Source organism: Astatotilapia calliptera, chromosome 13, assembly GCF_900246225.1.
Source record: "Astatotilapia calliptera chromosome 13, fAstCal1.2, whole genome shotgun sequence".
In the NCBI taxonomy this organism is placed as follows: domain Eukaryota; kingdom Metazoa; phylum Chordata; class Actinopteri; order Cichliformes; family Cichlidae; genus Astatotilapia; species Astatotilapia calliptera.
Window position 1 is genome coordinate 12,906,995 of NC_039314.1, and position 14,354 is coordinate 12,921,348.

The 14,354-nt window shown below is 38.5% G+C and overlaps 1 protein-coding gene across 1 annotated transcript; it reads right to left on the reverse strand.

Annotated features, from left to right (window-relative positions):
* Positions 1-2,674: 2,674 nt before the first annotated feature.
* fbxo9 (F-box protein 9) lies at positions 2,675-13,116 on the reverse strand. Its single transcript, XM_026189161.1, has 13 exons — positions 12,795-13,116; positions 11,970-12,041; positions 10,870-11,001; positions 10,715-10,772; positions 10,454-10,553; positions 8,463-8,593; positions 8,259-8,373; positions 7,987-8,105; positions 5,530-5,620; positions 4,335-4,430; positions 4,155-4,248; positions 3,207-3,361; positions 2,675-3,119 (listed from the first exon to the last, which is right to left on the reverse strand). Exons 1-13 carry the CDS (start codon positions 12,795-12,797, stop codon positions 3,011-3,013), a joined length of 1,275 nt encoding a protein of 424 aa, XP_026044946.1. The 5' UTR covers positions 12,798-13,116; the 3' UTR covers positions 2,675-3,010.
* Between the last annotated feature and the right edge of the window lie 1,238 nt (positions 13,117-14,354).

Sequence of the window (14,354 nt, forward strand, 5' to 3'; positions counted from 1 at the left end):
CAACCTCTCTGGGATTTTTTTTCCCCACACCCAAGCATTTTACTGAATAATCATATTAGTTTTGAGAAGCTTCACCAGCTGTGGGTTTTTCCCCATTACGTAACATCGGCAGAATTCTTGTTCTCCCTGTACCCAACTTTTTGAAAACTTCTTGTTTGCATTAAAGCTTCCAAATAAGTTATAGCTCTTGTAGTTATAGTTTTGAATGATCTGCATATCAGGGCATTGTGCTTTTATTTGGTTTTTAAATATGATCCAGACCCAGCAATATATTATTGTCCTATGTGGGGGACATGAGTCTGAGAGCTCTATACCAAACAACATTAATGCATCTATTTGAGTCCTGGTGTACAGTCAAGAGGACATCCTCGACTTTCTAGTGATGCCACATTTGTAGGGATTTGATAGACAACATAGACTTTATTTTCAAAGTCATAAGCATTGCAGTTTCCACATTTTATAGCAAGAAAGGATGTTAAATTATTCATTTTTAATAATGTTTTGATTGATAATCTTTTTTTCTTCTCAGTGTGAGATTCCTAAATTCAGTTTAGTTCAGAATAGTAATTTTAACCTTTTCAAAATAAAACTTGTATTTGGTGTTCTATTGTGCATTATGGATAAAAACCAATGTGTAAGCTAGGCCTCTAAAGTTTTTTGGTATTACTGTGTGTAGGAGAATTTGGACTTTTTGTGGATTTCTTTCAAACACAATGCTTAATTATCTTTAAAAAAATCTAGATATCAAAATGATTTTTTATGATTCTCAGGAGATTATCAATTTCTATGTCTCTCTGTCTGTGCTCGCTCACTGTGGATTTAATCAGGATGTTGTGACCAAATGTCTGACCTCAGAAAGCAGACATGAGGCCAGAGTGAGGGGGTCACACCCTGCACAGCTTTCTCACTTACACATGAAACTATTCCAACTAGCTCTTTGGGAGCTTTGTCTTACAAAGTTTTTATTTAATGGTGTGGGGACAGAAAAAAAGTCTCTTCCCCTCTGTTACCGAGGTCAGTCAGCGTCGTTTCGACTCAGTCTACACAGTATATGTTGAGACAATGACCCACCCTCACCCCAAAGTTTTTTCCATTTGCCCTGTTCTCCTCCTCACGAGCACTGCATGCAGACTTAATGCACTGGAGAGCCGTGAGTCACACTGAGGTCGCGTTTGGAGGACAGAGCCACTGTTTGTGAGCTTTGGTGGCGTATCTGCTGGCCAGCCACTATTCAAACAATGACTTACTCACTGATTTTTAGAGGCCACGGCCTGAGGACATCCAGAGGTCAGAGTACATTATTGACGTTTATAAAATCAGCAGTACAGTATGCAATGTTTAGATTCCCCCCCCCCACCCCACCCCACAGTATCTCTAACATAAGCACAGGTAGAAACAAGGTTTGGTTATCAGATCTCCTGCTGCTCCATCAATAAGTTATTATAAGTTATTATAGGTAACTGAAAGTAAACAAAAAAAAAACCCTGTAAAACTAGATGTAAAAAAAAAAAAAAAAAAAAGTAAACTGAAATACAAATAACAATTAGACCTCTGAAAAAATAAAACAAATCCTCTTTTAACTTGGAAAACCAACTAAAACAAAGTAAATGCATGTTTAGATTTAGTGTTTGGGGAAAAAAATACCTCATGAGGCTTTGATAGACATATTCATATTTTTTGCAATACATGTGCTGATTTATTTCTTTTTATCTTACCTTTGACATATTAAAGGCTAAAACTACGACTAAAACCAATGGAAATTAAACATTTTCAATAAATAAAAACTAAAGTAAAATTAACAAACTAATGTTGGAAAGTTAACTGAATGAAAAGCAAAAAGTCTGAAAGAAATGAAAACAAAAACTCACTTTTAACAGGAAGAAAACTCCAGCAGAAACAGGCTCAGGGAGGAGCGCCCGGTTGGGATTAGGGGATGCAGACAGGGAAACCCACATTAATAGCAATAACTGTACATTTTTACACTGTTACATAAATGGTAAACAAACTCGAACATGTCATTGAAATGTAAACATGCAAACAGAGATATTTTAAAGACTTGTGAAACAGACAAACATTCAAGTGGCCGTTCAGGTAATTTGCCTCAAACTAATTTCTCAAACTCTTGCTATGGGAAAATGAAAATGGGAAAAAAGTCAGAAACAATAACTGCTTACTGGTGTGGTTTTCTGGAGGTATTATTAGGCAATTTCCTCATTATCCTCCCACTGCTTTTCCCATGAATCAGTGCCGGCTAAATGACCAAACGATGGCTTCATCGCAGTGATTCAGGATTGCTGTAAAAGAAGCTGTTTATTGACCTTTTCCTTCAGTTTACTGTGAACCACCAAAAAACTGGCAACTGCCATTTTCATAGAGTTTTAGATCAGCCACCAGCTCTAGTAAAGCTACAAATGATTTCAGACTAATCCAAACAACTTTCACATTTATTGTTTTTGGGTTTTTTTTCCTGTAAATCCTGTTTGATCTGCTCAGTTCAGAGAAAATGTAATGTGTGGATTAAACCCACGTGTCCTCAAAGAGACAAATGATGTAGAAGCATGAAATTAAATCTGCAATGCTTTCTGTTGAACTCATGTTGTGTAATAGGTTTTCTATTGTAGGTTTTCTGTAATCTATCAATTTTGAGTAAAAGAAAGCCCCAACACAGCAGCGAGGCTGTTTTGTTCATCACTGTTTATTTGAGGAAGAAAGTGCACAACAAAACAAAAACAGTATGAACATTCATTGCTTGGAACAGGTGGGAAATTCTGCTAATTATTTTAGCTCTCAGCATATTACCACAATTTCTGAAATCAGAAAATAAGTATTTTTCTCTAAAGTGTACCTGAAAGAATGACATGCTTTCATTTAGAAAACGTGAGGGTTCAAACAGCAACACCATAAAGCAGCTGCAGCACAAATTAAAACAGGCTGAGAAGTACGTGAGTTTTTGATGCAACGATGACTCAATCTCTGCTGTGGTCTTCGTGAGATCATGTGCAGGGTCTGCTTAGAGAGGCTGCTCAGAGAAAGCAGTGTAACTCTTCACACGTGCAAAGAAGAAGGGTGTGTACATCCTGTCCAGGTCAAAAGTAGTAATGACCGTTTCCCCAGTCAACCTAAAAGCATAATCACGGTCAGGTTTAGAACAGAAATTGACATTTTTTCCCTTCTTGGTCACTTCTATTAGCAGTCCTGTGACTTACTTGTAAGTGATGTGGCAGGAATGGTGGATCCACACAAGCTTACTAAAACTCTGATGCCCCCCAGAGGACAGAGCCAGTCCCACGTGAAAGCTGTGTTCAGCCTCCGGAGCTGGGTTCCGCCTGCAGAACCGATTCCTTTGGAAGTCGGTCGCTTTCTGTCAACAGATGCGGTTTACAAGTTCAGACGTAATCCGACAGGTTAGGTGAAATATTATGGAAAACTGGAATTCACAGCAGATGCTCTCAGAGACATGGCACCTAAGAATGCCGAATATACTGTAAACCTGCCAGAAATGTGATAACTACAAAGCTGGCAATCAACCAGAAGAGATTAAGCCAAACTCACAGCTGAGATTCAGTTATTTCAGATTTTGTTTCTAACTGTATCCGTAACATAAATAAAGCGTTTTTTTCCCGGGCTCTGGGTGCTTCGAACAGAGGCATAGATTCTGTCAGCACCCGTGGGTCAATGCTGCAGTCTTTAGCACCCTCACACATTAGTAGAAGTATAACTTGTGTAGGGGGAAATCATTTTAGACCTAGTAAACTATAACAATACATTTAACAGTGTTGTGTTTATGTAATGCAATGTAATGTTATGCAGGAATGTTTTTGACAAGCACAACGCTGGTGCAGCCATGTACTGCACGCTAAATAACTTATTTGTGTTCGAGTAGAGGCCAATAAGAGGCCAACTTCTTCCATGAAAAGAAACAGACATGCTAACACACTGATGAATGAGGTACTAGGATTAAACTATGTAATTTTTTTCAAGGGGAAAATTCCCCAAATTGTGTAACTGCAACTGTATTTGCACTGTTTTAAACATGACTTTTTTTAACCACTTCCATTTATTGAGGTTTCATTTACTCAATGAGCTGGCCTTATTATACATATATGGTTATCTATTCATCTCCCACCCCTCAAATGCCTCAAACATTTCCTTACCTCATCTTTTTTCTTGCAGACAACAGCAAAAACTTTGGTTTGATTGCCTGTCTCCTGTGAGAGACGGAAGTGACCGAGCAGAACTGAATCCATTCTGAGAAATGAAGCACAATTAAACAATTGTCAATCCTTTATACTCTCTATGGGTCCAGCTGAGTTTAGAGAAAAGATGAGGTGTACCTGGTGTTCCTGGTACGCAAACGGGGAACAACGGACAAAGGCTCCTCAGGGGTGGTCAGCATGATGACGTGGCCATCAGGGAAGAAGCGGAGGTACCTGAGGTAACAATGTCATCACCAGTGTTTGTCAAGTTACGTGAAAAAAGTAATCAGTAACTAATTACTGATTACTTCCCCCAAAAAGTAATCCCGTTACTTTACTGATTACTTACTTTCAAAAGTAATTAATTACTTAGTTACTTTTTAAAAACACGATTTACAACCTGAATAGGTGATAAAGCGATAGATCTTTCAGTCCAATTCTACTTTTTCTACATAATCAATCATACAAAATGTAACCAAATGGAAAAGCATCTTTTTAAAACTTGTTTTATTAGTTTTAATCTTTTAACTTTATGCATCAAGCAAAAATTTTATTATATGCAACATTCTCTGACTGGAAGAAATTAGTTTAACATTTAAACCTATTTTCTGCACATTCCAGCACATAAAATAAAATATTTTTTGTGTTTACACTCACTCTTTCAAATAGATGCAAGTAAAACACAGCAGAAAATAAATAAAGTCCTTTGGTCTAGCGGTCCTTTTGCTCTATTTTCACCTGTAAAGCAGGAGTAGGGTAGGCGGAGATTTACCCTGGTGCAGGTGTGCCGCAGCGGTCAGTGGAAGAATCCGCGAGTTTCTCTGTGACTTTCCCATTACGTCGTAGCACACTTGGTGCTTGCTTGGAAGTTTAGGGGTTTTTTTCGCTGTAAAAATAAGTTTTCTTCCCACGCACGATGGACGCTAATGTTTTTGTCACTTTTTATGGAATCAAATTCAAAGTAAGGTCGGTACTTCCACACTTTAAACGCTGCACGCTCATACTCTCTCCCGCACTCGATATATTATCCATTGTTGATCTGCACACAGCTGTTGTCACCAACGTCGCACTTGCTTACGTCACTGTCATGAGACATTCTTGCAAAAAAAAAAAAAAAAAATCACGGTTTTAGTAATGCAGTGTTCCTACGGGAAAGTAACGGTAATCTAATTACCGTTTTTGCAATAGTAATCCCTTACTTTACTCGTTACTTGAAAAAAGTAATCGGATTACAGTAACGCGTTACTGCCCATCTGTGGTCGTCACTGTCAAAAATGTCATCTGTGGTTTCGTTACAACTCACAATAAATAAAGACTACACTCAAATATTTACCTGTAGTATTCAACATGGTGCCAAGCCCTGTAAAATCCATCCAGTGATTCCTCTCCTTGGCGAATGTACGATGTTTTGCTGATATACACACCTGTGGAAAGAAAATGAATCATCCAGTAATTCGTTTACATTGAATATGGCAGCAATAACTTCTAAAAGCATCAGCAAAAAACAACACTAGTGGCTGGTAATTTGAGGCATTTAGCTCTCAACTGTTGTTAGCTGCATGTAACAATCATCTAAAAGTTTGCAGCATAAAGAAGTATTACACCCGTAACATTATTCCTGCGGTCTTTTTATGTACTGAAACTCAGTACCCTTCCAGCAGCTGCCTCACACTGCAGGGGGCAACAGTGAACTGCAAGTTAAGAGCAGGTATGCAAACGTGGGTGGCAAACTTTCATGAAGTCCTTATACCTAGAGACCAGTTGGCGACACAAATATGAATTTCCCACCAAATGAAATTAGTCACAAAGAAATTTCTGCCCCAAAAACCTCCTTTCGTTTGCTTCGGGTCACTAGCAGATTCCCCATAGTTTACATGGAAGACACAGACTCGTCTGCAAACACTGTACAGTTACACTCCATGATGTAGTGAAAAAACATTCCCCTTCACAGTAAAACTTGGGTTTTACCACTGTAACCACACGTTTAAAAATCTGAAATTTTTATTTTGAAGGTGAATGATCTCCACCGAGTAGCTGACATATGCTTGCAGATCAGCCTCCATGCAAACTACTGAAGATTGCAATCACGAGGTGGTTTTCGACAGCACCATATTTCTCTGTGACAAATTTCAAGTTAGCAATTGCTAGCAACTGCTCTTTTCCCTCTTCAACAGTGGTTGGGAGATGGTCGCTGCCAGGTCTCTAGGCCAACGTGATTTGAAATAAACTGCTATAAAAAAATTAAAAAAAACATTACGTGGAAAATTTTACTTGATAAGCACGCTTGTGGTATCTGTCTTGATAAAAAAAAAAAAATTTCTATGACACTCTAGCTCTTAAATCATTTTGTATCTGTTACAAAACAGTACCTTTGGTATTTTCTAGAGATGGCACGATACCACTTTTTTATGTCCGATACCGATACCGATATCATAAATTTGGATATCTGCCGATACCGATATGAATCCGATATAGTGTTTTTTAATCAACAAAACTGTTTTTTAAAATATCTTGCTGCATTTTGCAAGTCTGCAAGTTCATACTCAAGTTTAAAACAACAACTACACTAAAGCTATTCTGTTATACCTGTATACAAAAAAAATATTTCATAGTTCAGCAATACTGATCAATCTAATAAACTTAGACCTACACCATCCTCCCTATTCTGGTATTTTAAAGAGTACTTAGCATAAATATTAAGCAACCTAACTAATAGGGTTCCAACTCCCAGCAACAACAAAAATAAATAAATAAAAAATAGGGAACCACCCCATGATGCTTAATCAACGTAATCAACCTTAATTTGATGCAGTGTGAAAAAAAATGCACAGAAATCAATTATTTTTCAAGAAATATTAAATAGATTCAACATCTTTCTTCAACAAAATTGCAGACTGCACAGATGGTACCTTCCCAAAGGAAAATGTACTATAGCTTACTAGGGTATATATATTAGACTTAATAGTCACTATATACAGTAATTGACTTCTATTCATTTTACATCAAATTAAAACTTTGGGTGTCAGATAATTATTTATTAAAAGCTAGACATTTTAAATGAGAATAAGAAAGAAAAGTATGTCTTTGTGCCCCCTATTCCCTGTTAATGCCCTATCGGCCCCCCTGGCTAAACTTTGCTAGATCCGCCCCTGCACAGTTACCAGCCGTCAGCTACGTAGAAAAAGATCCTGGTGTAGAAAGTAATAATAAATAAATTGTAACAACAGCTTATCAAGCTTAAACGTGCTGCTGTTGTTCAGCCGCTGGTTTCCTCTTTCTGGCGCAAAGTGGACCAAAAACAAACAAGAGAGACTCACGACAGAAAAGCCGATCAGCTGATCATTAGCAGTTTCACGATTGAAGTAGCAGCAGGAGAGGCAGTCGCTCGTTAAGCTTAACGCAGGAATGCTTTACAAACATTCAGAGATGGACTTACACACTTGCTTTACTTCTCTCGGGGATAACTTTGTCGGAGATGAAATGCCAGATTGCTAGCGAAGCTCCAAATGCTATCCAGACCACCGACAGGTCCCGCATGCCACAGCTGCTCTATCACGTGATGCATACTGCTCCGACGTTCTGAGGCGAGTTACGGCGTGTTGCAAGTTTTGTGAGGTGCTTTCGTGATATTTAATGGATCGGATTACATTTTTTATTTTTCTCCGATATCCGATCCAGTAATTTAGGTCAGTATCGGACCGATACCGATACGTAATATCGGATCGGTCCATCTCTAGTATTTTCCTGCACTAATGTGGGTTTAGAAACCTGAGGTGTCAGTAGTAATTACCATCAAAACGGACTCTGGGCCTTTGCAGGAACATCTCCCTCCAAGATGTGAAGGGTACAAGTTTAGTGCACTTCCGTCCCCAAACTCTTAAACAAGCCAAGCGCCAAATCTCAGGGTCTCTGGAGAGAGAATGAAAGCGAAACAAAAAATTAAGAGCTCACAGCACCATGAGATCCTTTATTGCCTGATATAAAATTGGCAATTTTGTCAAAAGCTGAGCTTGCTGACAAATAATTTGTCATCCAGCTGATTTCTTTGAAAGCGAGGCTGACCTTGCACAAATGTAAAACCCACGGCAAACCAAAGACAGCTGCTCCAGAGCGCGCATGTCCAGATCGCTTGATACAACCCACCGAAATATGTACATCAGGATTTCCCGTGGCAAAGCTGCAATCAAAAAAAGAAAAGAATGATAATGGCTATGTGTTTATTATGACTCGAGAGGTTTACAATGAAATTACATTAGAGTTTTTTACCTGAAATGTGCACCTGAGTCATTTCAACCTCAGGAGTGCAGATCTTTGGAAATGAGCCTTCCACAGATAGCTGCTGCTCGAAGTAGGCAAGTAGATCCTCGATCTCCCCATCAGCATCACTATCCTCCATGCTGCAAAAAAGAAAAATAAACACAGTATGCTCAGTTTAAGAAATTAGACTATGCACTGCTCTCATACAAGCCAGCACACTATATTATTCACCTACCAAACTAAAGCAAAGAAAGAAAAGTTGCTTTTGTTGTTGTTGTAAATGGGGCAGCTTAAGTTTTAATCCAGCTGAGTGATCCTCCTCACACCCTCATTATAAGTTCAGCCTAGGGCTGCTCGATTATGGCAAAAAATGATAATCACAATTATTTTCACTGAAATTGAGATCTCGATTATTTGACGATATTTATTTAACCCTTTAAGACCTACCATAGAACCAAGTCCGCCAGAGCTTTTTTTTTTTTTTTTTTTACATGCTGTAGTGCCATTTTTGGGAGCATTTCAAGTTGCTATACATCAATACAACTGTTATAGCCCATATTTTAATAATATGTATGCATTAAGTCCATAGTAATTACATTAATTACAAAAAAGTGCAATAAACTACAAAAAAATTGAAAATCGTTGTTTTTTTTTTAACATATATATTTCTACTTGGGGAAATTTAAGAGGCTTATCCCTCAAAACTTTAAATACAAAAAAGTTGCAAAAAATAGTTTAGAAGAACAGGAAATTTATTTTGAGTGTCTTCATAGTTTTATTTTGGGGATATAGCAATTTTTATATACTGCAGGGAAAACAAAAAACAATCCTATGATGCAAATTTGCAAAGAAAACAGCAGGTGCATCAAAATAAACTATTTCCAGCAGTGCAATTCGAGTTCTAAGCATCCCAGAAACTATTCAGAAAAGTCAAACATGACTTATAAAAACACCAGTATAGGCTTTTAAGGCCTACAAGTAAAAAACTACATTTTCCGCGAAAATGACGTCACTTCCGGTTTCGGACAGGAAATGGCGGACATACGATAGCTCGCGTTGACGTCTTTTTCATTGTGGGAAGTGTTACGAACAGCTGTTTCTGGAATATTATGTTTTTGTTCCTGCAAGCGCTTTTTATGCAATTTTTGAAAAGCTTTATGTGGAAGGAAACCGTGACCGAGGACAAGCTGATGGCATAAGATATAAGTACAACTCCTCCGGTTTCATATGCAAAACAAATTATTGCGCTAGCTTACGCAGTTCCGGTTCTACAGGGATTTAAAGGGTTAACAATAACAATGTATTGAATAATGACTTTAAAAAATAATATAAAATAGTGTGCAAATACTGATAACAGGGCAAATGTTTGCAATATAAAAAATAAATGAAAAATGTAAACATCTATGTTTAGTGAACTTTGCAGTGTTGCTCTGTGGTGCAGCTACGACACCGTAGCAAAGTTTACACACTATGTCTACTTGATCCACGACAAGTAGAACCCATAATGTTTCCACACCACTGAAGTTTTTTTTTTTTTTTACCTCTCTTTTCAACCAACGGCAGTCACTCTCCTCCCCAAGTAACTTCTGCTTAGCTTTCCGAGCTTCCCTTGGGTCTTCTTACCGGTAATTGTTGTGGCACTTGTTCGAAATGCAGAGAGGTGCGCTCGATTTGCCACACGGAGCAGCGCGAGAGTAAAGCACGAGGGAGGGGCTAATAATCGGCTCAGTCATTTTTAATGATCGTTGAAAGCCCAGATCGTAATCGTGATTAAAATTCGATTGAGCAGCCGTAGTTCAGCCTTTATACTACTAGTATAATTTCAATAATAATTAATATAGCAGCTCTCTGTTTAGCATCTTAATTACCTCACAGGGGAAAATGATCCCCGAAAAGAAAGCGATTTGCATAAGACTATAATTTTAGAACAACTTAATGTCTGAAAACATGCTGTCACAAAACAGACCTGCGGTAAGATTAAACAAAATAAAGCAGCTTACTAGTTCCCTCCACCTCTGTCTGCATCAGGAGGACGGCTGTAGTTGATTTTAAACTCAATGTCAGGAACAAGCTGCATAGCCATGCGATAAAATTTGATAGCTGCAAGTAAAAACATCAGATTAGACATGAGAAACAAATCAAACAACCTCAGAGAAATTACAGAACTAAATGGACGGCGGGTAAGGATAAAGAGTTGTTAACTTCTAAAGAGTTATTTTTATTTGTGGTAAAGTGCCATCTGTATCCTATGTAGCGCATACCTTCATAGACAGCTCCATTCTGCTCCTCCTGAGCAGCTCTCAAGAACAGCTCTGTGGCCTGAGGGAAGGTGACTCTCGTCAGTCATTTAACAGCTGATAATAATCGACAACACATGCAAGCTTACAGCTAGAAAAAAAATAATTCCCCAACTTGCCTTTTCCTCTCTAGCAATTTCTTGAGCCTTCCTCAGACCTTTGGCTTGGAGCAGTCGGTTGCTCGTTCCACTCGCTCCAGAGCTCGGTTTGAGCTCAGACATCCACTGAGCTCTGAACACATTGAGCTCCAGCTGGAATTCGATTACAACATTAATAGAGTGAGTGCCAAAGAAAGGTTTCAGCTTATCCATGCTTAGTTGAACTTTAACACTGCTGTTATAGCCTATTTGGTTTACAAATAGGCTATAACAGGCTATAATCGTTGCAAACAAACAAAATTAAGTCCTCCTCGTCTTTCATTGTACCTGCCTAACATATGAGAATTAATTTGGCTGCCATGTTTTGCATACAGCGCAGGTTTTGCCACTTTAAACAAATAAGTACATGAGGGGATAACATATCTTATCTTTGGCCAAAAGAAATGTTTTTGTTAGTGATTTCAGTGCTAGCTCGAAGGATACACTGATGCACAGTACAGGTTCGCTTTTAGGAATATTGTAGTTTTCTTGACCTTTATGCATTAATGACACTGCAGTTTTTGTTTTATTTTCAGAAGATAAGTTAGATGTACTGCTCCAGGCTCTGGGAAGGCCCCAGCCCTGACTGATAGCATAGTGTGTTTTTCTCTGCAGGTATGTTTTTACTACATTGGTAGTGTGTTTGGGATCATTGTTATGCTGAAAAATGAAGCTGTTGACAATCAGAAGCTTTATAGATGGTTTTGCATGATGGATCAAAATAACAGCACCTCCACCATGTTATATAGACGGCAGCAGACACCCACTGTTGTACCACTCTCCTGGCTTCAACTGTACATATTGATGACAATTTAAAAGAAGAATTTAAAATTAGACCCATCACTCCATCAGACCTGCTGTCACTGATTGTCAGTGCAAGTTTTGTGTAATCTGACACATCTCAGTCTTTTCTCCCTGTGTCCCCTCAAGAATGTCTTCTTACCACGCTTACCTTCCACTAACACCACTGTGTGCTTTTATGACTAAATAAATAAATTGCAAGAAAATGTGGCTCCTTGGAAGTAAAATTTAATGAAGCACAGCCCTAGAGTGTTGCACAAACCATAATTTATGTTGCTCACCTGAAGATCTGGATCATCTGAACTTTCATCTTCATCCTCTACTGTACTTTCAATATCTGCATTTTCGTCAGCCTGCACACAAAACCGAAGTTATAATTTAAAAAAATTAATTTACGGTTAACTATTTATATAAAAAACAGATTATCAGACATCCTGTATATAGCAGTCAATAAGGTGATAAATTTAGAGACTAGAATGGCAAGCCTCATGTAACCAAACTTAATAAACATAAACATTAATATATGCATTTAGCTCACTTTGGGTTGAAGTTAATTACACTGCTACTCCCTAAACAAAATCGATTTAAAATGCATATGAAATACGTAATAAACAACAATATTGTAAGTACACGTTGCTTTATATGCATTGCACACCGTTTTTTGTTGACAGTTTGATGCTCCTTGTTATTACAGCACACTTCCCTGTTCATGTTGCGGTAAATAAGTTTCATTTTTCTTTAACATACAAACTGTCAAAGTGGTCAAACTTGTTGCAAAAAATAGAAACTATAAAGTTCTGCTGTGGGCCTGATTTAGAAGCAACTCAGGTAACACAACCATATTTAGCTTAACAGTCTGCGATGCTAACCTCGGTGTATAATACTGTGAATTAATCTGCATATCGTTGATTTGAGGGTCTTGCATCTAAATGTAGGCGCCAAGTGTTGTAAATCAACTACTTTCGTAACTAGTTAGTAAACTAGTTAGCTTACAGCTCGGCTGAGCTGCAGGTAGCATTAAAAGAAGCCAGGTGACGTTAGCTACATTAGCTCGCTAGCTCGCTAACACTTTTCGCTGCATAACTGCCAAAAACACGGTGACCCACCATGACAACCTGGCCAGTAAGTCTCCTTGTTATCTTCACAGGCGGTCAGTATTACCGTTTACAGTTCACGGTCGGAGAAACGGACAACACAACGGACATATTTACGAGCTCGCAGGAACGCAGCCATTTCGCTGAGTAGCCCGGAGCCTCAGTGGCACAGGAAGTCAGGAGGCGCTGTGAGACTCGAGAAGCGCCCTGTGTCACTCCGGCTCTTCAATATCAGCTGAAAAATAAACATCCCTGTGTGGGGCAGCGACTAGCAGCTGTCATTTATGAGTGGCCTGTATGTGTGTGTTATATTATAACAACAACTGTCTTTAGTGACCAAATTGTTGGCATGTTAATTACGGGACATTAAATACTCTGACAGGTGCACCTGTTCCACTGCTGGTGGAACCAGCCAATCACATGGCACATTTAAGCATGATCAAGATGACCCACTGAAGCTAAACCTGAGCATCAGAATGAGGAAGAAAGGTTATTTAAGTGGCTTTGAATGTAGCATGGTTGTTGATTAAAACTAGATTCCAATTAACCACTCATCACAACCGCAGAAGAGCATCTCTGAATGCACAACATGTGGAACCTTGAAGCAGATGGGCTGCAGCAGCAGAAGACCACACTAAATGCAACTCCCATCAGCTAAGGGGAAATAGAGGCTACAGTTTGCACAGGGATGATAGAAGATTGGAAAAATGCTGTCTAGTCTGATGAGTCTTGAATTCTGCTGCAACATTCAGATGGTTAGCATAAACAACATGAAAGCATGAATCCATCCTGCCTTGTATCCATGGTTCAGGGTTGTGATGGTGTAATGGTGTTAGGTATATTTTCTTGGCAAACTTTGGGCAACTTAGTACCAACCAATCATTTAAATGCCAGAGCCTACCTCAGTTTTGGTCACAGTGTACCCATCTTCTGATGGCTTCTTCCAGCTGGATAACACACTATGTCACAAAGTTCAGATAATCTCAAACTGACTCCTTGAACATGTCAGTGAGTTCCCTGTACTCAATTGGCCTCCACAGTCAACATATGTCATTCTTTTTTTTTTTTTTTAATTTACTTATTTATTTTTGCAATTCATTATAATATAGCACCAAATGGTAACAGCAGTCTCTGAAAGGCACTTTATACATGTAAAAAAGAATGCGGACTAACAATTTAGGGAGTAGGGAAAACGATGATGACCTCACATTTATAATAAGGGCTCTTTTTTTTTCTTTAATCAAAGAAGAGTGCGAAACAAGAGCACTAAATGTTGCTCACTTTCGCTTTTGCTCTGCACCTAAACATCTTTTCCACTCTTTGCGTATTTTTTATGTTACTGGCTGGTCTTTACACCTCGCCATTCGCCCTTCACGATTATGTCATAAAATGTCGATAACTTTAAATGACTGCACTGCTTCATGTTTATCTTCTCTAGCAATGCGTGGACTAAACACAGTAAAAGCCCTTCTTTAAATAGTCCGCACTCCTTAAAAGCGATATAGATACATAAAAGCTGGTGTTTACGCTCCAGCATCTTTACGACGGGATGAGAGGAGGACTGCTGTGATT